The sequence below is a fragment of the Sceloporus occidentalis genome, unplaced genomic scaffold, assembly GCF_023333645.1.
Source record: "Sceloporus occidentalis isolate IW3139 unplaced genomic scaffold, rSceOcc1.0.p SCAF_68, whole genome shotgun sequence".
NCBI lineage: Eukaryota > Metazoa > Chordata > Lepidosauria > Squamata > Phrynosomatidae > Sceloporus > Sceloporus occidentalis.
The window spans coordinates 765540-792166 of NW_028317048.1; the positions used below are offsets into that span (position 1 = coordinate 765540).

At 34.0% G+C, this 26627-nt stretch overlaps 1 protein-coding gene across 1 annotated transcript; it reads right to left on the reverse strand.

Moving 5' to 3' along the window:
- Positions 1–724: 724 nt before the first annotated feature.
- LOC149286474 (periostin-like) lies at positions 725–25945 on the reverse strand. The gene is made up of 25 exons (XM_089493905.1): positions 25833–25945; positions 24885–24983; positions 18976–19040; positions 17624–17781; positions 17076–17240; positions 16769–16915; positions 15874–16015; positions 14943–15155; positions 14007–14141; positions 13759–13907; positions 13458–13594; positions 12482–12612; positions 12115–12245; positions 11804–11906; positions 11564–11631; positions 11237–11282; positions 9729–9788; positions 8201–8299; positions 7138–7233; positions 5199–5282; positions 4201–4281; positions 3087–3089; positions 2546–2623; positions 2411–2452; positions 725–729 (listed from the first exon to the last, which is right to left on the reverse strand). Exons 1-25 carry the CDS (start codon positions 25943–25945, stop codon positions 725–727), a joined length of 2550 nt encoding a protein of 849 aa, XP_089350031.1.
- Positions 25946–26627: the final 682 nt, after the last annotated feature.

The window sequence follows — 26627 nt, forward strand, 5'->3', positions numbered from 1 at the left end:
AATTCATAAAACCCCTTTTTTCAAAATAGTATATTGTTCAATTTGTACTGGTCAAGCTAATCTCCTGTGAGGCGTCAATACAGTTATTGTTGAGTGGTTTTTGGTGCATGACTTCTCCTCATTTTTCTCCTCAGGGGTTGGCCTATAAAATGGAAATGCTTGTATTATTGACCATCCACAATAAAACATTGAATTGTCACCAGTCTCAGAAAAATTAAGAAATGTTTTATCACCAAAACATTATGCGGGCAGGTTTCATATTAACATAGGTTACACGATGTTCGAAACTGGCCGTCTGTAGGCTACTACGATGGTGCCACATACTCACCCGAACTGCCGCTCCAGCAGCAGATCAGGAGCTGCTGGTTAAATATATCTGGCTGGACGCTACATGAGCCATTGGCCTCATCAGGTGGCAGGGGGACTTAAAAGTGCCAGTCCTACCCTGGATCCCACACTGATTTTTTTTTTTTTTTTTTAAATAAAATGCTCTAATGCTAAAATTTTTATATGCAAAGTAATTGGACAACCCTGGCTAAACTTTTTATTACTTCTTGAGATGCTACTATTATTAAAGTCATAATTTGTATTTTTTGTAAATTTTGCATGAAAGCGCAGGCACATTGTAAGTGTTATTCTTTAGCCATGCTGTTAGTCATACACATGTAATTAGCAAAGCTCTACCTTAATGCGGCATTGTCATGGGGTTATGCTGTAAAGCTAGTTAGCCTAAAACACAAAAGCAAAAGCAGTTCAATTCAGTTATTTGGCAGCTAAATTAGTAGTTCTCTTCTATAATTACGCTGTAGTGTATTACTTACTTGTCAAAACAGCAATACATACAGAACTGAATATATATTAACCTTTACTTAGGAAAATTTTGAAAATGATGTTATAAGTAAATATCATGATACATGAGAACTTCCCAGGTTAGACTGCCCTGAACTGCACTTCCAGACAAGCAGGGCTAGGTCTCAAGTCTTTAATAGAGTCAGAAGTTGTAAGTAAGTAGGTAATGCCCGGTGGGGAGTTGGCATGACCAAACACCGCTCCCCTGCGTGGTAATTGCAGATAGTAACGCAGAGCCCTGGGGAAGTGAAGTTTTACCTGGAGGCTACAAGTAAAAACCTGGCAAGTTCCCAGGTATGAATTTAAAAAAAAATCAATATACATTCAACATATGTTTGACTTTGGCAAACATTTTCAATTTTTTTTTAATGGGGAGAATTGCGTATTTGTAATATATTTCTGAAGCAGATATACTTTCGTTTGATTAGCTGTACATCTGACCATTTTGTCCATATGTATGCAATTATACAACTTTGTCCATTTATAAACCACAGCACTGCCAAATAGGATAGAATGCAGCTAAGTTATACAATATAGCAAGCAGAGAGATTGTTGAAGACAAAAGCATTTCTAAAGATATGCTGAAGATTTTAAATGCAGAATGTGCCACTCTTGGTGTTAAACCTAATCTCAGCTACTAAAATTCCTATTCGTTAAAGATGTATGGAAACAGAAATGCTCAGAGACATTACGGAATGTCTTCTCCATCTATGCAGTTCTCTGAGGACCTGAACGCTTATGTTATTCTACATATTTTTCTGTGTTGGACCAATAAAAGGTATTAAATTCACCCAAGGTTTCTGTCTTCTACTATTGTGTCTCTTGGACAAATCCATAATCTTTACTGTATATTTCAGTATAATTGGCTGAATATTTTAAGTTGTTTTGAAAGTAACATGTTAGAATGAAGATCTTTGAAAAATCACTCATCATTTGAAAGTAACAGAAACATTCACATCTGGTATCAAAAGTGTTATGTGTGAGAAACTGCAATTGAGGACTGCTGTAGTGCCTTTATTTACGTTAAAGGGAAAAAGCACTGATTAAATAAACAATATATTGCATATGAGATAGGCATATTGAAGAATAAAAAGAACAGTTCTAGTGTAAAGTTCTAAAAAGTAAGTCTATCACCATGATAACCATTTACTCAATAGAATATTCAATTGGGTCAAGGCCACTCATACAATCTGCACTATTATTGCTCTAAATATCCCATTGTCACTGCTAAAGGCAATAAAATTCTAAAATAGAAGGCAGTTTGCCCTGGTGTTTATAGAGAAGGTAAAATTATTTTTTTATATATTTCTGCCACGTGAACATGTATGTCATGTTAGCATATTTTGTTTATGCTGGTAAATGAAAGCAGAAAAAACCAGATGCTGATATAAAAAAATGACAGCAGAAAAACATACATTGTCAAAAATAATCAATAAACACTTGTTTTATACTGATATATGTATATGTTTCTAACCCATTTAATCCTTTATCCAAATCTTTTTTTTTAATTACCAATGTATGAATGTTTATTCACATGCAATTTAAAACATATATAATATACCTTGTATCCTCCTGGTTGTCTGTATTTTTCTAACCTGTGGCTCTACACAAATAAAATAAAACACATTATGAATATGTGAGGCAATGTCATTTACTGTGTGTTTTTTTAATTTGGTAACTGAAATATGTCAGTAACCTTTTACAATCTTTGAGATTTGTACAGTTTCTGCCGGCTCGCTTTCAACTACTGTTGAGACTTTGGAGATTTGTGAACCTGGAACATAAATAATATGTCTAAGAAGATGCACAAATAAATTCATTTTATCATTTATTGATCTCCGTAACAAATTAAGAATCATTTGTATGTAAGAATTGTTTCATTCCATGAAGTATCACCAGATATAATGATACTGTATTGTCATGGAATGTTCTTACGTTTCCAACCGTACGATGAGGCCGTCCTCAGTCGGAATGCTGCGGGAGGTAGATGTTAACACAATATCTGGAAGGTTCATCACAAAGTCCACACTATCTGTCCACAGATCTCCAAACACTCACAAGAACTTATTCTTTATTATTTATATTGTTTATATACAAGGCCAGCCCGACAATGGAGCCGAGTGGGGCAACTGCTCCAGGCGGCACTTTTGAAGGGGCGGCACTTTGCCACCCCAATCCCTTTTTTTTTTTTTTTTTTTTTAAAGCGGAAGAGAGAGCGCTTACCAAGTTGTCGGTACCCGCTCAGCTCCCCTCTCTCCTCTGCGAGCCCTCTCACTCGGTGTCGGCTTGTAATGACGTCATTTCCGGCGCTCAGCATTACAAGACGAGACCGAGCAGGGAGACTCACCGCAGGACTGCTGAACGGTAAGTACAAGGGGGGGTAGGGTAGATAATAGGGAGGGACGGAGAGGAAGGGTAGATAATGGGGGGGCGGCATTTTAAACTTCGCCCCAGGCGGCATTTTGTCTTGGGCCGGCCCTGTTTATATATATATATATATAATCTATATATATATCCTAATTTTAGGAGATAAAGCAAAATAATAAGTTGAATACTTATTATATTTTTAATTCACGTTTTGTTTTCTAATTAAAACAAGACAATGGTTTTTAAGGGGCAAAAATCAAGCCACTTCATGTAGCAATTTCCCAGGATTGAAAAGCTGTAAATGTGCATTTATATAATCGGCAAAATCAATATGCATTCTTTGGTTTATCCATGGATACATTAACCCCCTAAGGACAATGGGCAGTCCCTAAACCCATTGAAAACAATTTGAGCCCGTACATGTTAAAACCCAAGTAATGAAAACAATACATGTCTTAAATTATGAAATAGGATAAACAAATTAATATCAACATATATTGGTTTATTACATTTCCAGAGCATAAAGTTAATATGTTACAGGATGGTAATAGGCGATCAGTTGTCCATTAGTTTAGAAACATTTGTTAGAAAAAAGCTATATAAGATTATTAATTAAGTATATTGTAAAAGTGCAATGTCAGAAATAATCAATACACTACTAAGCCATATAGGAGTAAATGGGGAAATGAATACTTGTTTTGGGAATTTCTTACCAATTATTAATTTTTGAAATTGGAGGACCAAAATGAAATAAAAAAAGCAAACAAATGCTCATTGCCCCATGGAAAATCGGTTAGTGTTTTTTTAAAGACTACTTTGAATTTTTTTTCTTTTTATTCTTATAGTTTTCATTTTTTAACAGATATATTCTTTAAAAAAAATCAGAAAGATTGTACTAATGGAAATTCAGTTAGTCTTTAAAAATAAGTCAGGACATAACCAAGACCCTGTTATGAGATTAGTTGACTAGTTGAACTCACTAACCTCCCTGGAGAAGCCTTTTGAGCTCATCATCGTCAAGTAACTGTGAATCACCTTCAATGAACTTGGATACCCTGGTGACTTCTGATAGGACATATGTTTATGGCATCAATGTTTAATCATATAACAATTGCATTGGTAAATTTATGAGCCCAAGACCTGACCCCCCAAAAAGAAGTACATTTAATGTAATCAAGTGCTTAAATACAGGAAAAATACATATACTAATTAGATGAGTATATATGAAATTAACCATTTAGCATTGACTGTAGAACCTTGCCAATACTGAGCTGCCTGTAGCAGCATATTCACAAGCCTACTGGGAACAAAGCTAGCATAGTTTTATTGAAGACTTCTTAATTTATACGCACAAACACACACACACACACATGTTCATGTTAACTAGTGTTCTACCAATTTCTATACGCCTTTTTTTTATTAATACAATAAAAATAGAAAATGCAAAGTTAAAAAATAACTCAGTCAAACGTAACTAATAAAGTAAGTAAAAAAACTATATAAACGGACGCAAAGATGGCAGCTGACCGCTCAAGCCATCAAATCATTTAGGCATTATATCAATGGTTTCATTAATAAATAAATGGGTTATCATGCTCAATAGTATAATAATAATATAATAATATATATATAATATAATAATATAATATAATGTCTGGATTAAAGCAAAGCGCTGTAAATCATAATACATAAGTGTTGTGTTACAGTTGTACATGTGTGGATGCTTTGCTAAGAGTGACATGCTAGTGACATGTCTCTTGTTAAAAGTCAGAAACTGATCCATCAGCCTCATGACATTAGAGGGTCCTTGCTTGTCTTGCCTTAATGTATGTACCATAATATATACAATAATATTTAGCAATAACCAGCCATTATGCTTTGTTTCTAATTAAATTTAAGGCTTAACCACAATTATAAGTTGAAATGTATCCAAAATAATACTTTTTTTAGTAAAATAAGAAATATGTGGCGCAATTACTAACCTTCTTCAAGCAACTTTTTCAGTGTTTCTTCATCTGTGTCATCACCAAGACCAGTGGAGACACGAGTATATTTTATTTCAGGACCTAAACAGAAAAACAAGAACTAAAGTTTTTAACTATTTGTAATATGGCATAGCATTGTATTGCACATAATTTAATAAGAACACAATGCCAAAACCAGAACTCTTTTTCATTTATTTGGAATTAGAACACAACAATTTGCAAACATTCTGTTTTTATCCCTTTACCTCCTTGGATGTATTTAAGTACTTGGGTTTCTCCTTCTTTTACCAATTTAAAATCTGGCTCACCTTCAACCACTCTAGTGATCTTAGTTATTGTGGGTTCTAGTGAATTTGTGTGCCAAAAAAGTTGAAGACAATTAGATTTTTTTTTAAAAAATTAGAAATTATGAATGCACATAGTGGATGTCTGAATATTTTTTTAAAATATATTGTATATATTATTCAACAAATATCATAGCAGGCTTAGCTTCTATCTATATTTAATTGATATTTTTTAATGTAAAGAAAGGCAAAAGTCCTATCATAATTTACTTTACCTCCATGGATGTCAGGGTCCGGCGACCCGATGCGGTACCCGCCGGGGTCCGGCGACCCGTTGCGGTAACCGCCGGGGTCCGGCGACCCGATGCGGTACCCGCCGGGGTCCGGCGACCCGATGCGGTCTCTTACCTGGATGCCCGCTACCCGCGGGCATCGGATCCAGCAGGTGTCCTACCGGCCTCTCCACTCAACCGGCTTTTGCTAGGCGCGCGCGCGCGCGCGCCCTCTATTTACTTTATTGTTCCCCGAACAAGGTTCGCGGGAACTCGCCGCTGTAACCTCCCACTCGGGGGCGGAGCTTCCCCCGAGCGGCAAGTTTAAAACCAAGCACTGAGCTTTGCTCAGTGCTCAGTTATTGTGCTTCCCTGCTACATCCTGAGTGCGCCTTTCTAGTGATTCTCCGTGTACCTACCTGGCTTTCCTTTGACCACGCTCCTGCCTGACCCTTATCTACTAAACGGTTCGTGATTCCTGGCTCTCCTTTGACTACGGCTTTGCCTGACCCTTTTGTACCTCGTTGCCCGCTCGTGTACCGTACCTCGGCTTGTGTCCTGACTTTGGCTCGTCTGCTCCTCCTGTACCTCGTGGCCCGCCTGTGTACCGTACCTCGGCTTTTCCTGACAGCGTTGTTGGCCTTATCTGCTAAGCGCCTCTGCCTGCATATTGAGCTCTGCTCCCTATTGAACTTGTCCTTTCTTATTCCTGCTCCTGACAATGGATGAGTTTAGTCACTCGAGTTTCGCCTTCCTTTACCAATTTAAAATCTGGCTCATCTTCAACCACTCTAGTGATCTTAGTTATTGTAGGTTCTGGTAAATTTAATTGTAAAAAAAATCAAAAGAAAGCAATGAAGTGAAGAACATACTGTGTTATCAACATACCTGGGTATTTCTCTGGTTGGGTCACCCAGAACCCCCGAAGAGGAAGCCTCTTCAGGGGGGGGGGTGGCTTCTCTTGGAAGAAGAGCTAACCAGGCATTGGGCAAGGCTAGCCACATGTATGGCAGGGCTAGATTTGCATATAGCTAGGATTAGCCTCAGGCTTCCTTAAACGCCCAGAGGGTAGGTGGGGAAGTGAGCAGGGGAACGGGTATGACAAAGGTAAAATATTTTTGGATTCATAAAGTGTATTACAAGTGGGCTCTGTGCCATATATATCATTATTATTATGCTCATTAACATATGTGCAACAGATTCTGCAGCACTCAGGTGCTCTGTTGTTTGATATTTTTCTGAAAATGTGGATACTTCATAATTTTTGGTCATTTGGGGAAATCTACAGTGAAAGAAGCCTCTCAAGTTTCATGCAAAATGAAAACAGTGATATGCAGTATATCTATTATGATAAAAATCATGACAGAACAATTCAATTACCTTGGATTACTTTGGTCACTCTAGTTTCTCCTTCCTTAACGAGGCTGAAGTCTGGATTTCCTTCAATCACTCGTGTTACTTTTGTTATAGTAGGCTCTGCAGGTGGTGAATGCAAAATTAGTCGATAAAACTTGGTCATCTACATGTAAATTAAAAGTGCGATAATTTATTTAATTTGATAGTATTTATTTTATGGTGATCGCAATCATCACATGTACATTTATTTGTGGTGATGTACACATGATTTAATAGGCCATAAAAACATGTCAGCCTGTGTAACAAATGTTGGTTTATTGCAGAATATAACCACAATATAAAATCCTGACAGTGAATATATTATTACAGTACTGCTCACTGGGGGAAGTGCACTGTTAAAATATTAGCCATTTACAATGCAATAAATACCAACAAATTAAATCATATGATATATCTATTCCTTTCTACCATTTAATTGTCATTTTTCACATTTTGTCAGCAAAAATAATGGAAATTAGATTTTAGATTTACAGCAATGCTTTGGATAATAAAATACTTTAAAAAATGTTGTTCATGAGTTACAAAAAGTGCACAATTAGCGACAATATCATGGTTTTTTTTTAAATTGGGAGCAATTTGTAAGCTATTATTTTTACACTAGTGTTGTTATATAAACATTATATTAAAAACAATAAAAAATAGCATTTAATTTGTTATTTGAGTTTGTTGGTTAAAAAATGTGTAAAGTGGTTTGCAATACCCTTTAGTGAGTCAGCATTTACATAGAGGGACCACTTTACATTTGAGAAAAGAATCACCAAAATCCTAAAACGTTATTCTACTCTACATGTTGATCTATGAATATTATAACGCATCAAGTATTATAAACCAAGATTACAATTTTGTCTATTTTGGTAAACAAGACTGACCATAAGAGTAAACTAATTTGCTAACTAGGCAAGAACCCCAAAATGATGCCCATCCTGGCTTGGTGCACTACTACTGCTGGCTTGCTTATATGGAAGAGACGGCCAAAATGTACATTGAAAATGATAAATAAAATCAGTAACAGAAAAAAAATAGTTACCTCCTTGGATGACTTTAGTTATTTTTGTCTCACCTCCACGAATCACTTTAATCTCTGGCTGCCCTTCAATTATTTCCGTTACTTTGGTAATAGTTGGCTCTGAAATTGTTTTAAGGAGTGTTTTTGGTTAGGGTTACAAAAGGCACTGAAAATCTACAATTTCTGTTGATCAGTTATTTGAAATCAGTCAGTTGTTGGAATATAAATATGTTAAATATACGTGATATTTGAGCATTTTATTTTATTTGTTTCTATCCAAATAAATTAATTTAATATTTATATATTGTTTTCATCATTATTAAAGAACATAACATTTAATGTTAGTAAATCAGAATTTGTGACTTGAAGTGCAAAAACAAGCAAAAGGAAAGTGATAATGTGAACAAGAGAATGACTAGTGTTACAATTATACACAAGAAGGCCTAATTAAATATAATCCATTAGATTAGTGAATAATTATGTGAGACAACATTATTCAATATCTAATACTGACGAGAATATTAGCTATACTTGAAAAAAATTGTGAATTCATTTTATCATATAACTGCATTTCAATGCATTTAAATTGTTCATGCAGGCATTCAATTTCAATTCAATATAAAGATGTTTTGTTAATGATCAGCAGCCTGTTGGTGTGTTGGTGATATCAATAGCAACCATAAAAACCAGTGGTGGTGCTTTGTGGGGTTCCAGGCAACAAACATTTGGTTTTAAACCAATAAAACCTTGGGAAGTAGAATACCTGCATTTGTATTCCCAGTAGTATCATCCTCAGTCACAGTGCCTCCTTGGGTAAAGTAGTATATGCAAAGATTTAAGACTACCAGGAAGCTACACCGAACAAGCCATTCCTACATTGTATCAAGTAGCAAATGCTTTCCTTATACATAATTGCTGATATTTCAAGATATATAAAACTATTTACCACTACGATGTAATTTACCTAAGCTACTTAAGTTAGAAGGCCTTTACTTTTATTAATGATGTGTAAACTAAGTAATATATGTATGGTGAAGATTAACAAACCAGTTTGTAATCTGTACTAAAAAAAGTTAATTTTAGAAATATATACAGACTTCATGTAATGGAGAGACATTCATCTCCCCTACGTTCTTACAACGGAACACAATGTTTCCTGGTCTGTAAGAATTGCACGTTCTCAAGTTCAAATATATCTTTTTTTACCAAAAGGCATAATTGATTGCAAGACAAGAAATTCCAAAATAAACTATGCCGTCTCTGACTCAACAATGGGATTAAGAGAAATATGTTTTATCTCAATGTTAGGGCTAAGCGTCTTATTTTCAGGTTTCAGGTCTAAACTTGTTCCTGTTTCTTTCTCACAAATTTAGATCACAGTCATAGCCGTGAAGTTAACAAAACATTAACACTTATAAAGGCAGTTAAACGATTTTTCAACTGTTTGGGACAAAAGCAAGCAAGCGTTGTATTTTTAGAGATGTAACAGATAGTCTTAAAAATACTTAAAACATTAAATCATGTAGCTTAATATTTTTGCTGGTCATACCTTGAATAACTCTGCGAATAGTCTCACCTCCACCAATTACTCTTGTGATGGTGGTGGGTTCTATCGAAAAAAGAAAATTAAAAGCATTACATTTTTTATTCTTCAGCATATTTACATTAGTTCTAACAGGTTTTTACTAGTTTATTTTTGAATTATTTTTTTTTTTACTTTATTTATACACGAATGTCTCTCCTATCATTAGATTTGAGCTTAGAACCCCTGTCTATTTATGGAAAAGAAGATCAGCAGGAGAGTTTCATAAACACTTTTTTTTTTATGGAACAGACAATAGCTTGACTCTTCCAACAGGAATGCATAAAACAACTACAGACGCACATTAATCTTTTTTAGTGGTTAATGTCGTTTTGATTTATGAAGTATGCGTTTACTCTTGTTGATTTTAGTATTTGAGACATGCTAAATGTTACGATAATAGAGTGCTATCAAAAATATACTACTTTAAGCATAGCTAGCAACGTGGCTTTTATTTTGCCCCTTTCTCTTATATTGCTTATATTTCTGCACCATTAAATAATATTTCCGAAAGTGCAGAAAGTGTGGAGGGAAACCGAAACAGCTTCCTTCCACCTACTGTAAACCAGCATTTTGTTGGGAGTGGAGTGTTCTTTCTTTCTTCATGTTTTATGGCACATATTTTGGTTTCCAACCACTTTACTTTTGAAAAATATAGTTGGAAGATATTTCTCTACCTGATTGCTGATTGTTATGGGAAGCTGTAAATCACAAAACTTCTGGGGGGTCTATTCATTAACCTAGCAACTTGCAAGAGAGTTGAACATTTCAACTCACAGACTGAACTCAGTGAATACAGAGATCCCGTGAAAACATGTCAAACAGATGTTGTTCGAATGTCTGTTTAAAGACATCTGTATTTGCTTTAATATGCATCATTTACTCTTAACATTAGCTCAGCACACAGTGACATTCTCTGTAAATTTATGCTATACTACATCAACGTATGCCATTTTTAATGAAGAAAACAATAATTTACTATAAGCCAAAAATATTTTTTCTTGCGGTCATGAAATCTTACCTTTAACAACAATAGGCTGGACATTAGTAGTTATTCTTGTAACTAAAATAAAGAGAATAAATGGATATAGCAAAAACCCGTGATATGTGACATGTTATCAGTTATAAGTTACTTTTACAAACCCTATATATTTGGTATAGAAATTGGAAATACCATCTACAGATTAAAGTATTAGAAGTCCACCTTATGTATATACCACTAAAAGTAGCCATTTTAACATCCCGAATTTCAGGATTTCTATAATAACCAATTCTCATTGGTTATTCTTCATTCAATTATTCAGGAATCCTTTGTAAGAGTCGGAATCTTTTTTTTTCAGTTAACCAGTTCTGTAGTTTACATATCATACGGTACTATTCTTAAAACTCTAAACTACATGGCTTAGCCTGAGACATTCTTGTAAACAGATGGACTAGCAGAGTTTATTTTTGTTCCAAATCAAAGTCTTACTCACTGTATCTAGTCAAGGGAATTTCTTTGAAAGTGCTGCCACGAACAAACTGGGGAAAAAAAAGGTCAATGTTTAATTCAACATCACAACAAATGAATACAAAAAGAAATAATGAGTTTTACCAATAACATTTTTCCATATATCATTATGTATCAACTGTATCTTTTATGAATTATGAAAGTAATTCTCCACATTAAAATAACAGAATATTAGAATGTCCATAGACTGTATACATACATATATATATATATATATATATATATATATTATACTGTTTTTACTTTTCACTATAAAAAAAAATTCTAGCAAATAATTAAAAACATAATATACCTTAATAGTTATGTACTTGATGATTTTATTGAGAATTGACAGCAGTTGCTCATTTCCAACAGGTGCGTCTGAAAAAAATGGATAAATAATAAAAAAAATTCTTAATAAATTGTAAATATGTGTATAACTATGTACAGCTTTAGTTGATTAACAGTATTAAACGGTTTGCTTTGCTTTAGTAGTGGTAATGTACATGTATACACCAAGAACATACATATTTAGGTTTTTCTTTATACTAACCTGCAGGGAAAAGAAGTTTATCGACAATATGAATAACACCGTTGTTTGCCATAAGATCTGCCTCCTTTGAGAATACATCGTTCACTGCAATTGAATCGTTTACCTATAAAAAGATGCATATCTTTTATTTATTTTTTTGGGATTTGTTTTACATAAACACAAGTAAATTAAGACCAAAAGGCTGAACTGTCTTTTGATGAGAATTACAACTGATGAGTTTTTACAAAATGTAATTAAAACTAGAGACTGCATTGATATTAGACCAATGATCTAATTATGATTAATATCAATAATAATATAAAAAAACTCACTGCCTTGACCATTATTTTACTTCCTTGTAGGGATTTGAGAATGTTTGTGACACCGGGTTCAAATCCACCTCCAATGAATACTCCAGGTGCCAGGTGATAGAGCAGAATGTTCTGAAGAGCAACCTTGTCACCTTCAATTAAATATTGTAATTGTAGTTACAGAAATAAGTTAAAACCAAACAAAATATTTTATCAACTCATACATGTTAACATATGAAATATGTATGGAACATGAAATATGTTAATTAATTAAATATCATTTTGCTCTCTGAATATATCCTAAAATATGTCTTCCCATTTTCTACATTTTGTAAGATCTTAAACCTTTCTTCATTGTTACTACACACATGGAAAAAATTTTACTTACGTTTTAAGAGTTCAATGTCTTCTTCACTTAGCCCTTTAAAGGCGTCATTGGTTGGAATAAATAGGGTCCAGGCTCCAGGTTGCATTAGAAGTTCTTTAAGATCAGCATATTCAACGAGACTTAAGAAAATGCTAACAGCAGAGAAAAAATATTGAAATGTAAATGCAAGCATATTTTATATTCCATAAAAATCTTATATACAACGTTGAGTGCCACTAGGTTAAGATATACAATGCAAAACCTTACATTGTTAGACCAATGGACTATAAATTGTGAAGGTACACAAAATATTGCTTAAGATCTATAGTTTCATTATTTAAACAACTGGGTTTGTATATAACCTATGCTACTAAAATACGTTCATGAAAACCAGATGTGGCTTATAATTCTTGCTTTGGAAATGTTTAGGGACTTTTTTACTTAGGGAAACCTGAGTGTGATGGCTTTACATATTCTTAAGTAAGAATACCTTGTCCATATACCATATTCTCCTCTTTTCTTATTCCAATGCTCTCAGAACCAGCTTCCACCAATTATTAATATTACTGTTGTTAATATTACTGTGTTACTGATAAGTTGAGATTCAGCACATATACCCTAGTGTTATGTATCATTATTAACAGTAGATTCTGGCACACACAAGAGTAAAAACACAGAAAACACTTAATAAAATAAAACCTCAAGATACATATAATGACCCACAAGTGGCTTATTACGCAGACTGAAAACTGTTGGCCAGCATATCTAAATTACATGTTATACATGCAGCTGATGGCTTCACAACCAAAAAACCCTCGATTTTGCAGACCATTGTACAGTATGATTATGTAAAGAATACTTTTTTCACCCTAAACATCTTCTATTACACACTAATTTTGCTATATTTAAGCATGTAACCCATGCATGTAGGAGGAAAACATGCTCAAAGTATTTGTTGGCATTTTTTGTACATTAATTAGAATTTCAAAACACTTACCTGAATCGTTTGTCAAGGCTTATAATGTCAAAGAATGACTGCTCTGCTGGCCGAATAATCTCTCTGAATGTGTGGATTGCTCCATTCCTTCCTTCTTTGCTTCCACGAAGCATGCACGAGTTCTCAATGCATACAGCCTGTCATTGGTAAACATGTAGATTAATGTGTATTCTTGCTAAGGAATCATCAAGCAGCATGTTGGTATACTAATGAGGGCAGCAAAACGCTTTCTCTTTAAATCTATCTGGTAAAGAAACAAACATACGGTTGCAGAAAAAAAAAAAAATAGAAACACACTTACCGTGCGGTAAACAAACACTCTTAGAAGTTTGCCACCAACGGTTTCCAATGTCTGACCATTGTAAAGTTCATTAAGGACCACTTTTGATTTAAGAATGTGATTCTGCAGGATAAATTTCAGGACACGTTGATCCAATTTTAAGGTTTCCTCTGTAAAGGTTACATAAAGAGACAAAGATATGTTTTATATTTCATAGCACACACTAAATATATGAGCATTCTATCCCCCTTTCGGCAAGTGTTACTTACCAGAGAAAGCATCATTCAGTGGTGCAAGAAGTGTGTATTCTGCATCTGGTCTCATAGAGGCTGCTAGGCCCATCTGTGCCATAAGGTCAGTGAAGGTGGTCTGTTGGCTTCCAGCAAGTTCCATGACTTGTTTGGCTGCAAATTTAGAAATGTGTATTACTTTTTCTGCAACAATTCTATACATTACATATTTCAGGAATATTTATTTACATTATATAACATGCCAGATGAAATCACTACTTAAATTCCATACTGATTCTTATCACATAATTTAATTCTAAGCAAATGTATAATTTATCTATGGATAAAGATACAACTTCAATCATTTCATTTATTAATACATGGTACAGGGCCAAGATTTACTAGGAACTATTTTCCAGTTAAATCTCTTATAAAGAATGGTGGGTTGGATATTGTTGCTTGTATCGACCAATTTAACTTACTTAAGCACATTTTGCCCACAGAAAGCATGACATAGTATGTGTGTAGGAAAAGTTTTGGCGTCATTGTTAATGTTTTTTCGCTGCACAGAACACATTTTTAAAACCCCACCCTGGTAACAGGATGATATTAATGCTATATATTATTATATTAATATTACTGATGATATTACATACTAAATGTTTTATTGATGTTTCATTTTGGATATGTGTTTTCCCATATCCTGTGACCTGAATAATGGTGTGTGACATCATTTTTCAACCATTTCAGTGTTAAACATAAAGGGTTACTATATACCTCTCTGTAATACTATGATAAGAAGTTTGTTCTCTTGATAAGATATTCACTTGGGCTAATTTTGAAGAATCAACCCATGTTGATTGGTTTAACGCCATAGTATCATCCAGCACAGCTGAACGCATTGTTAATACAGTAGTTCCATATTCAACCTTAATACATCCGGGGCTATGTTATTGCTAAAATGCAAAAACTCACCAGAATCGGGAATGAGGACATCATCGATCAAGTGGATAACACCATTGCTTGTGACGATATCCTTCCTGCTCACAATCTTTTTACCATTTACAGTTAGACTGTCACCATCACATCCTATCTGAAGAGGGCTTCCTTCAAGGCTATCAAATACTGCTCCACCCATAATGGCTTCAGAACACTGAACAGAGTCAAGGATATGGAAATTCACCAGAGCTAAAAAAGAAAAAAAAATCAACCAATTCTGGTTAGCTTTTGAAATCTTTTGACAACTAATTTTATATATATAAAATATTAACTATTATGTGACGAAATACTTAAATTTTAATTCCATTTTTACTAAAGAAATATGCCATGAATACAGTCTATTTTAGACTAAGATATTACAGATGTACTGCCCAGATGGAAACAATTCCTGACGAACTGTGGTTCTCCATAAAGAATGGAGGCTAAAAGAGTGTAAGTGTACATAGAAAGCAGAAGAAAACAAACGTAGGCAAAAGGGAGCTTCCAACTGTAAACAATTCTTCTAAACAAAATGAAACTTTAACAGGAATGATTAAATACATTAAGGACTTCCTAATTCAGATTTCCTCTTCTGTTCTGTTTGGAGTTACACTGTCTTGATTCAGTATCTGCAGTAGACTAAATCTAGATTTCCTATTATTTATAAAACAAAATACAACCAAACCTTTTCTCATCTAAATATATTTATATATCTTAACAAAGATATATAAATAGAACTGCATCATCACCTTCTTGATTTTAACTCCATCTAGCTTTGCTAAAATGCTTTATCCATCATGTACCTGCCTATTTTCTATGCTTGTTCTGATAATAGTGGACCTCCCATTGCTCCTTTCACATTGGCTGCTTAATCTCAACTAAAGGCTTACTCTTTTTCTGATCTTTGTCTTTTTTATGTCAAACTTACCTTCAGCTGCTTTTTTATCAGATTTAATTCTGTCTAGAACTTCTCGTGGAAGTTTTTCAAAAGCTTCATCAGTTGGGGCAAACAATGTATAATGTCCTGGTTTTCCAAGTTTTTGTAATGTATTAGAGGCAATACCAGCTTCCTAAAAATACAAATAAAATAATATAATTTATAATATAATTTGAACACATTTTTTCATGCTAGTTATTATTCTGAGATTCTTAACTTTCCTTTATTTTGAAATCACTAATGAAGAGGACAAAGATGAAGAAGCTTTTCTTGTTAATGTGAAAAACTTTGCGTTTGTGAGATATATTGGCACTTAACAGCACTAGCTGGCCCGCCATCAGGGAGTACGACCAGTACTGGTGTGCCAAGACTGAGAGAACAGGGAAGCGCCCAGCGAGGTCATGTAATCTGCATTAGGTGACCCCATGGTAGTAGATCCATTGGTCTAAAGGGGCACCTAGCTCCTGCTCCACCAACCCCAACCCCTCGAACATAGTGTTAGGCCGTCACTGTGGCCCGCGCTTCCCTGGGCCCAACGTGCTGAGTCTGAGGGGAAAACTATGTCATTGAGGGAGCAGTAACGCTGCCACTAGCCTACCCCTCTTAAGCCAACAAACTAAGGTTGTGTGTGTGTATGTGTAAATAAATGTTAGTGTGTGTGAGTATGTTTCTTAGTATGTGTGTTTCTTAGTTTGTGTGTATAAGTATGTTAACTTATGTGTAAGTATGATACTGTGTGTGTAGGTATGTTACTGTGTGTACATGGTGGCCCTGAGCACTAGTATTAAGATTAGCAACAAATATAGAGGGATACATTTCAACAGAAAATACATTTTAATTTTAAATATTGATAAATGTTTGATGAAATGTAAATGAAATAACTTACTCTAAAGGTAGAGAGTTCATCTTCAGAATCAATGAAATCTTCAATTGTGTTTCCAACAGCGGTCACAACTCGATCAATTACATGAACAACTCCATTTGTTGCAATCTGGTTTCCGTGAATTATCCTTGCACAGTTCACTGTGACAATCTACTTAATACATTTCATAAAGAATAATATTACACGTTGTATTTGACATTACACTACATTTCTTGCTTAATCCAATTTTCTTTTAAAAAGTATCTAAAAATAAATGTTTTACTCATATATATATATATATATTAAAATAAATACATGAAAAGGCACTTACCCCATTTGGATAGTGGTTTATTAAAAGTCTTTGATTATTAAACATAGATTCAACTGATAATCCATTTTTAAGATCTTTTGTTAGCATCCTCTTATTAATCATATGGTAATGAAGAGCATTAAGCAATTCAATATTCACATTGCTTAGCAATGAGGAACGAATTTCCTGCAAAATAATAAGTACAATCAAAAAAATAAGGAATGCGTATTTTTCCGAGTGCATTTTACTTTTCTAAAGCTGTGTTTCACATATAGCTTAAAAATAAAAAAATTTTGCAGCACCATTCTAGATGAAACATCTCTAAAGTATCCTCTAGGTTGTAAGCTTGCGAGCAGGGCCCTCTTTACCCAATGTGCTGCGTAAATTGTTGGTGCTATATAAATAAAAGTTAATTATCTAATCAACTTTTTAATCAAAGTCCTAACTTCTCTTTTTTCTCCTCACCACACCTTACAAAGGCTACGAGAACCAATCAGCAACTAGGGAAGATCTTTTAATTTCATGAGAATTCTGTACAAATATTTAGCTCTAGCAGCTGATTTTCTTACAGGATCCAGAAGGTCCCATGCATCATTGCTGGGTGCAAAGAAGGTGAAGGATCCCACTCCTTCTATCTCCTTTCTCAGATCTGATTGGTCAGAGTAATCTTGTGTTGCGGTGGCTCCCACAATGCCAAGAGTGCCATACACATTATCGATAGGAGCAACTGAAAATATGAAAGTAAGGGAAACAATGTCATAAAAAGGTACTTAAAATAAATTCTATCATTAATTATGAAAAACATCTAATTTAATGTTTTAATAATCATTTCATGTGCATTTATTATATTCAATAACATTCTACGACAAGTTTTAATTCAACATTATTTAAGAAGATATGTTTCTTTCACTAGTATTTGCATTAGTTATAAAAACCTCTATTTTGTCTTCTGGTAGGCATGACTGAAGGGTTTCTTTAAATACTTGCCTGATGGTGTCTATGTTTATGTGCTACTAATATGTTCTACTCTAGCAGCATGGTTAAGGATTGTACCCTACCAGATGGATGTAAAACAGCAAATTCAGCACCCTTTAGATCCCTATTTGCCATTCCTGGTACATCTGTGTTGTTTGTGGTTATTATATGAGTTCATTTGATAAAAAACATTTTTGCGGATCATATGCTAGAAATTACATGTAGGTCCCACCCTGAGCATAGCCTTCAGGTTATATCATCTATAAATGTGTACAAAACAAAACTCATCATACTCCAAAGAGAACTTGGATGATTTCCTAGATTTAAAATAACAGCAACTGCTGTAGTGCCTTTGGCCAGATTTATATATTTATCCTTAATATATCTCTAATCATATGCATGCCCTAAGCAAATTCTCATAATATATTTTACTGTAGCATCTGTTTTATCTCTGCTACAACTGTAAGGCATATCACGATATTTTGTTGGAATTAGTGTAATCTCATGGCCCTGCTACCTTACACAGACACACACCATTTCTGCCTCGTATAAGAACGCTCGGAAGTTCTAGAATATTCATGCAAAAGTATTGTACTGGGATTCAGGAATACTTAAACCAAACCACAACCAAGCCAAATGTCAGATTGAGATCTGTTTCCATTTTTCTATTACTATAGGCTGCAGTATTGTAAAATCCAGGGTCAGCTCCTAGTCCGAGAAGAATCCTGCTACAACATTATATAAACACATCGGGAAAAATGTAGGACTTAACTTCTAAGCATGTATGATACAGCATATAACTCATAAATAACTCCTGGTATCACAACCATGCAAGTTAATTACATAATATGTATTTTTATATACAGATATACCAAGAATACATCAAAATGCAAAACAAAATGTTTGGGACTTATCTTAATATATAATTATGATGTATATTGTATACCTGCAGGGCATCCTGGTTGGCCATTCATTTGCATGTAACCTGGGCAACATTCATACAAAACAGTCCTGTAGAGGAAAAAGATAATTGAATTATTAAAAAGTTTAATTAGATTATGCAGTACTTATAGGTCTTCAGTACACTACACTACACATCAATTAATTGTGATCACTATTTAAAACCAGCACTAATTTACTGAATCAACTAATCAAAGAGATTAATTTAATTGACCTCATATCACCTAATATATATCATCATACACGTAACATACCACATAGGCAATATTAAAGTTAATGGTTGGAATCTTTCATTACTTAAACATATGTGAGAATAGTATCATGAAATAGACGTGTACATTTTCTGGTCTATCATCACTGATGTAGCGATAACTGTATAATCTTTTTATTAACAGTAGAATAAGCATTTTCTAGAGTTTCAGGTGACCGAGGATTGACTGATTTGAAAGCTCCATAAATAGAAAGAGATGCCAGAGAGAGACTTTAATTAGAATTTAATTCCATTGTTATTTTAAGTGACATAAGTTACAAAAAGTTACAAAAAGCATGCTTGTTTTCTAGTTGCAAAGTCTATTTTAAAATGAATCCCCCTACATGTAATCCCCCTAAAAAAAGAATCTTTTTATAAAATGTCATTATTCCCAGATCTGACACTGTTCTGGGCCAAAATATACAGGATAAATATGGAACAATTCCTTAACATGAATAGATGTGCAGGAAATTCTCCCTTGCACATATATCTTTAAGATTAACTATAAAAAGTTCCCCTTGGAATATCTATTCATTTAAATGTAACGTCATACTTGATTTTAAAATGTATTTTATGTTGCATTTACAGTTTTTCTAACTCTAATCTATAACAGCATTATACTTTAAATAGTATTGTGCTACACATATCTCTGGGAATCTTGACCCACATGCCTTTTCATCATGAAATAATCATATGTTCCTCGAAATATGAACTCTTTGTGTGGCTAAATATCAAGAAATTAAATAGGCATAAGAAAGCATTGAAACAGTAATATAATCTGTTTGGGACCCTTGGTAGTATTTTGGCAGATTGATGTCTGGAAATCCTCTAATGTGCAGTAGACTGGTGATGAGATCATATTGAAGAAATGCAGTTTCCATAAAGCAACTGACTGAGTTATAGGTAAGTGGTTTTCTCTCCTTCAAAACTATGTTCTGGATTTTTTCAGGTCACAAATGACCCCAAAACTACAGATGTTAGCAATGCAGGCCTGAGAAAAATCCATCGCATCAGCACAAGACACTGAGAACCGTAACCTTTCAACTACCAACATAAAAGACACATGGTTTGCAAACTAGGCTCAGGATGCCTTACATGTATCTCCTATGTGGTCCCACTCCTTTCTTCCCATTATCATTGAATCAATAATGTTAAAAAAGTAGTTTCATGTTTAAACATGGGCTTAAGACTTTTGTTCTAATGACTGCATGTCTCCGTTTTTTAGGAATTGTGTATGTACTCATAATACATGGGACCTCTCTGGGTTTTTACCAGGAGTCTATGGGACACTTCCCTCTTTCATTGTGAGGCCCACTCCCCATTAACTCATCCTTCTACTCCTTGCCCACTTAAGGTGCGCATGTGTAGTTAGCCCCACCCCTGTGTAGTTAGCCCCGCCCCACACATGACTATTCCTGTCTCCACTTGTGGTTAGTGTTGCCCCCTCACAGGGTCATTCCTCCAGAAGAGACAGAGCTTCTGCTAGGTAGTTCCAAGGTATGATAATCATTGATACATATCTAGAATGTTTTTTCTAAAATCCTAAAGTAGATTACTATCATTTGCATCATCATGGATGATGCTGCTTATGGATAAACTGATATATGGCAAAAATTTGGGATATTTTGCAAAAATTTGGGATATTTTGCAAAAAACAATTTTTTACATTTATTCAAACACTGTTCTTAAACACTATACTAATGGTAATCAACTGAAATTATATTTTGAGTTGTAGTCAGGTTGTGTTTAAACATGTGATTTTAATGGAAACCAGATGTGCCTTTTTCTGAACGCTTAAATATCCCATAGGAAAAAAGGAACACTGCCATAGTATCAGGTTTTAACTGCAGGAAATAAGTACATTTCATTACTGTATGCATACAAACCCCCACACAGCAGATCAGGTTTCAATGCCAGAATATACAATCTACATATGCTAAATCTGTGTATCCACAGTGCTTGTTGACGTCAATACAAAATACAAAAACTTGGGTCAATGGCTACTTCTTGAAGCAGATGGAAATAAAGACAGACAAAATGTCTTCAACGGAATATAACTTTTCACCACTCCGATTGGAGGGAAGAAATAGCATTTTATGAAGAATACAAATACATTATCATTTATAATAGGTTCAAATTGTTAACGCTAACTAATTTCATGTATGCTAAATCAAATCACAAAACCACAAACTAAAACATGACAGTGGTTCTCCATACAGACAAATTGCCAGTTATTTTATTATAAATGGAATTACCAAAACTGGACATTGAAATTGGGGATTTTTTTTCCCAAATGCATGGTTTCAGTGCATACTGAGTCTAAAAATTATTCCTTTACATTATATTCCACACTCAATGTATAGCTCTTACAGAAATTAGCTCTTTATTGCACCAACTTTTATAATCCATATTTAATTAATTTGGTGACTTTGCATACAAAATCTTTTGTCTGGTCCTGTTTATAACAAAAAAGGGAATGGCCGCAGATGTTTATAAATGCAATTAGGCACTATTTAATGATTGTCTGTTAAGTAATTTCCCTGTAATGTAATCAGGGGAGTTATGTAATAGATTTCAGAAAGATTGGATCAAACGCTTTTGAAGTGCAAGAAAGGAATTCTAATCATGGTAAGAGGTCTTGACATTTTATCACAGTTGCTTATATTTCTCCACTGCATTTGTTTGTTATAATTTAGCCTTTGTTCTGTATTTGTATTAAACAATAAAGACAATTCTAAATTCAATTATTTAGTGCGTTTTTACTAGAGCAACAAAACATAAACATAACTTAAATTATATTACAATAATTTTATAATTAACTAAGATTATTAAAATAATCTTTTTGTTAATGAACAATGATGTCAAATATAAATGAGTTAAAAATCTTTTGTTTTGGCAATTTGGTGCAAAGCTTGATCCCATAGATAAATGTAATTAATTGAACAGCAATCCTCACACAAGTTGCAATGAAAAAAAAATGAAACAGTGATATATTTTAGCTCAGCATCTTTTTCATTTTTTGTCTTTGCAATCTTTAAGAGGATCCCTATTTAATTAATTGGGATTCATCTCTGCATTGAATCCAGCTCCTTGAACTCCCCCTAATGGACATTTGCAAAATAACTGAAGATTTACATTTAACTCCTTAAAGTGGGTAGGTTTCAAAAGGCAATGTAGGACAATGAACTGGTTGGAGGAGCCACCAAGAGGTTCATCCCTATATCAGCAATCCTAGGGCATTAGAAATACTTTGGACAGTCCTTCATCTGTGACAAACAAAGACATATATAAAGAATATATTTATATTTCTTGATGAATATTACACGATCACCATTTGGTCTTGGCCATCCACAGAAATGTTTTCAGGTGTGGCCAAAACGGAAAAAAAGTGCTGATTCACCTCCCAGTTGCATAAAGACCGCCAAACCACATAAAAAAGGTACAGGCAGCATCTCCAGGGTAAGAAGCAAAAAGCAAATAATATGAAACAAACTGAAAAGGGTCAAGGGGACTTTGGTTTTGTGGCCAATAACAGCTCTGCTAGATCACTCTCCATTTTTTAAGCTCATGGGTCAAACCTTTTTTAAGGATTTGCTCAGCATAGGTCATGCTAGTTTTTTGGGTTTTTTTCCATTGTGGGAATCTTATTTTACTTGTAATTAAATGTTAATTTTGGAAATAAATGCAATTTGGAATAACCATTAGTCTTGTCAACAGAATCTTATGTTGATTAATGTTTTCCCTGAAACTTCACAATCGTGTGGTTGTTATTTGGATTGTCAGGAAAGCTGATAATCTCAGGAAATATACTGTTGACATTTAGAGATCAATGAATTTAGGGCCAAGTTGGCCTCAGCTGAGGTTCCCAGATGAAAAATCTTGGGCATTCACTATTCTCTTTTGCTGCTTAAATCCAATACAACTCAAAATGGCCGTGTCAGACAACTACAGCTTCCCTAAATTTTAAGTTCATGTGGGCTAAACTTTGGCTACCCATGGGGTTTCAAGATGGTCATTGAATGGTGAACCCAATCTGTTTACAGGTTTTGCTAAAAGTAATTGTTTTGTGACTTCTCTCTTTTGTATAGGAAAATGCCTTTGTTTAGCCTCACTATAATACATTTCAATGAAAACAGATGGACTCGAGAACTTAAACGGTGCAACACACCACAATATACTCAATAAAATCAACAACTAAAATGTTCTTGGTTTTCAATGTTCTGTTATTATTTTGGTTTCACAGCTGTCCTAACAAGAGGTCTGTGATCATAAATCTAACACAGACCTACAGATCTTCAGCTTTTGCACAAGTGTTCACCAGCTGTATGTGAACAGCAAGGCTGAAGGTACAACTTTTCTGTGTTGACAATTTAGCATCTGCTTGTTAAAGATGTGGCAGATGTGGCTTGTGTCGGTAAAGTACCCCTTGCAGTGACTTGCATATGCCATTTTCATTTCCTCCGTGTAAAAATATCTAAATCATGTAAATCTTGCTTTGTCATTTGGCAAATTTTGCAATTTCCTTTTCCCTGAATTTAAAGTCATTTAGACATTAGCAGTATGCATATCAAACATTTCTGATTTGTGGTTGCTTGTAATATTAAGTGCTTCCAACTCTGTTAAATGCAGGGTTTCTTCATAATTGCATTGTTCCCTACATCCCCTAGATTTTAGAACTCTTTGGACTCTGACCATAAACTGTAACATAGTTCACTACTTTTGCATTACTGGAAGATTATTACAATGCACCCAGCCCCTCCACCTAACAAAACGAGTTAATGTAATAGCATAATTGAATAACAAAGCAGTATACATGTATATGTAGTATGGATCACTAAGGAAAAAGCAAATAAAATGTGCCGAATATAACCTTAACCCTTTGGTGACAATGGTGGTGAGCAATAGGTTGGGAACTCAAAATCTATCTGCATTTCAAATCATATGAATAAGCATGATATAAACACATAAGGCATACAACTTGTAGTAATATTCAGTTACTAGGATGTGTTTCTATCAGTTAGTATTTTTATTTAACACCATTAATTCCTGCATGTTAGCCAACATCCAACTGTGTAACACCAAAAATCAGAGCAACATATGAATCATTGAGTAACTGAATCATAATTTACAAACCTGGGGCATCTTGTAAAGTTCTACAAGTTCTAAAACTGGAACATTGTGCTTAGCAAACAAGAATAATGCTTAACATCTATTTTTTCATCTGAAAAATCATTACTGATTGTCTGGAAGGAAAGGAAATGACCCTTGCCTTATACATCTTGGTGGTTCAATGCATTCTTTTGCTCTTTTTATAAAACATCTCAGCACTTTTATGTGTGATTCATGCCTCTCCTTCTACCCTCCAGTTAATAGCTCAACATTCCTAATATGGAACACAAAATCTTCTTGCTCAAGCTGTTGCCAGATATGCAACCCCCATCATCCTCAAAAAGCATCATACTCTCATTTTTTTAAAGTAAATATAACTTGCTTTGGTCCTAGAGATTGTACTCCAGCAGCAGTAAAATGCTAACAATATCCTACCCCTGACTAAAATCTAACTTTTGAAATTAAAAAGTGGATTTTTCACAACCTTTTCTTTCATAGTTACACAAAAGTAGAAAAAAAAATATATACACACTTACGCTTTTTTGCCACAGATGGCTCCTTGGTGCCAATTTTTGCAGGTACTGAAATATTTTTTTTTGGTCCCCATAACTTGTTGCAAAGCACAGACATTTGGACTAAATAAAAACAGGACAAAAAAAATGATACAATTAACATTGTTGCCCTGTTTATTCGTAGTCACAATATTAGAAAACACGCCTACAATTCTATTATAACAAATATATTAACCCCGCTCTTTCCTCCTGCACTTCTAGGGAAACAAAGGAAGCTTTATGAATCCCTGCTGCACAGAGGATGCCAGTGGTGCTGGAACATGTAGGTTTATAGCGTTTGTACTGGGAGCACTCATCCATTACCACTAAACTGAAATCCACACCAAACTCATTTCATTTCAGCTTCAGCACACGAGAAAGGTAATTTCTTTGTTCAGAAAATCAATAGACACATTTTTTTTGACTGTCTTTCATTTTTTGTAATAAATGACTGTCAATTTTAAGCACCACTGAACAAAGAGAATGCGAACAAATTATAACAACATCAAAGTATTGTTAAGCTAACAAACAGAGTGTGAACTAATAAACCTGTATTATGTTTGAAATTCTCTTGTGTCAAAAAAATAAATAAGACGGCAATAAAGTTTATTTTATTTGAATTTTGTTGGTCTTTAATGTTAAATAAAATAAATGTAAATGTAAAATAAAAAATATAATTCACTTTTAGATATACTGACAAAAACCTACAAGCAAAATAAATAAAAAATGCTGCATTGAGTAAAATGAATGAAACCTATAATTTTTGCCATTATCATTACATATGAGTGTTATAAATAGCTAAAAATATAAGGGTAAGTAATATATAAGTTTTCAAGTAATATTAATATTTTATGTAAATATTTTTTGTGTGTATCACATTTTACATAGCATATATATAGAAATATATATATATTTCATAAAAGGCAAACTTACCCTTGTTTCCTTGCCCTTATACGACTGTGTGACAAGATCTTGTCATAATAAGCATTACTGTCTGCATGATGTAAAGCACACATTAAAAAAATGGATAAAAATATTAGCTTCATCCTGTAGTTCCCCTCTTGCTTCTTGTAAATGAAAAGGGAGAACTGCCAAGTGATATAGGAGTGCACAAAGTTTATATACTGCCTGGAATTTTGTGGGAGGGGGTAGTTCTATCAACCTGATACAAATGTACCACCCTCTAAAAAGGATCACCAACTCTTGAAATCAGTTTAGAAGTTAATGTGTGTTTAGCCAAATGCAATGTTTCTATATCTCTTAAGGAAAAAATACAACCTTCCCATACAGCAGTGATTTTGTTTTTATTCTTCACTTTCAAATATTTATTACATATCATTTCCTTTTGAAGTCCCTTTAGTAGAATCTTAGAAGTCACAGTGCTTTGAAATTATTTGCTTAGCCCCAGCACTTGAAAGGTTACTGCTTGTTGTGCGTTCTGTGGAAAACGAGTGATCAAGTCAGAAAAAAACTATATGTAATTAATTTTATTTTTATAATCATTATTAAATTAGAGATTCCCGTAAGATTTTGTTAAATATACACAATTCTCATGAGGTTCAGCCAGAAGTTGAATCTAGATGATAACCCCCTAAGGCTGAAGACGCACAAGTTTTCTCATCAACAAATTAAAACTTAATTTAAATTAAAGAAATAGTGTCATTCTTCATTCTCTAATTATACAGACCATAAGGCAAATTCAGTATATTCAGTATTGCTGGCTTTTTT

What these genes read in the sequence shown, in the direction of transcription:
- LOC149286474 (XM_089493905.1), bottom strand. Translation starts at nt 25,945, where the DNA reads ATGAAGCTAATATTTTTATCCATTTTTTTAATGTGTGCTTTACATCAT. An exon ending in ATAAGGGCAAGGAAACAAGG is followed by an intron (nt 24,984 to 25,832) that starts GTAAGTTTGCCT and finishes GTTTTTATTTAG; the next exon opens with TCCAAATGTCTGTGCTTTGC. An exon ending in ACTGAATGATGCTTTCTCTG is followed by an intron (nt 13,908 to 14,006) that starts GTAAGTAACACT and finishes TAACCTTTACAG; the next exon opens with AGGAAACCTTAAAATTGGAT.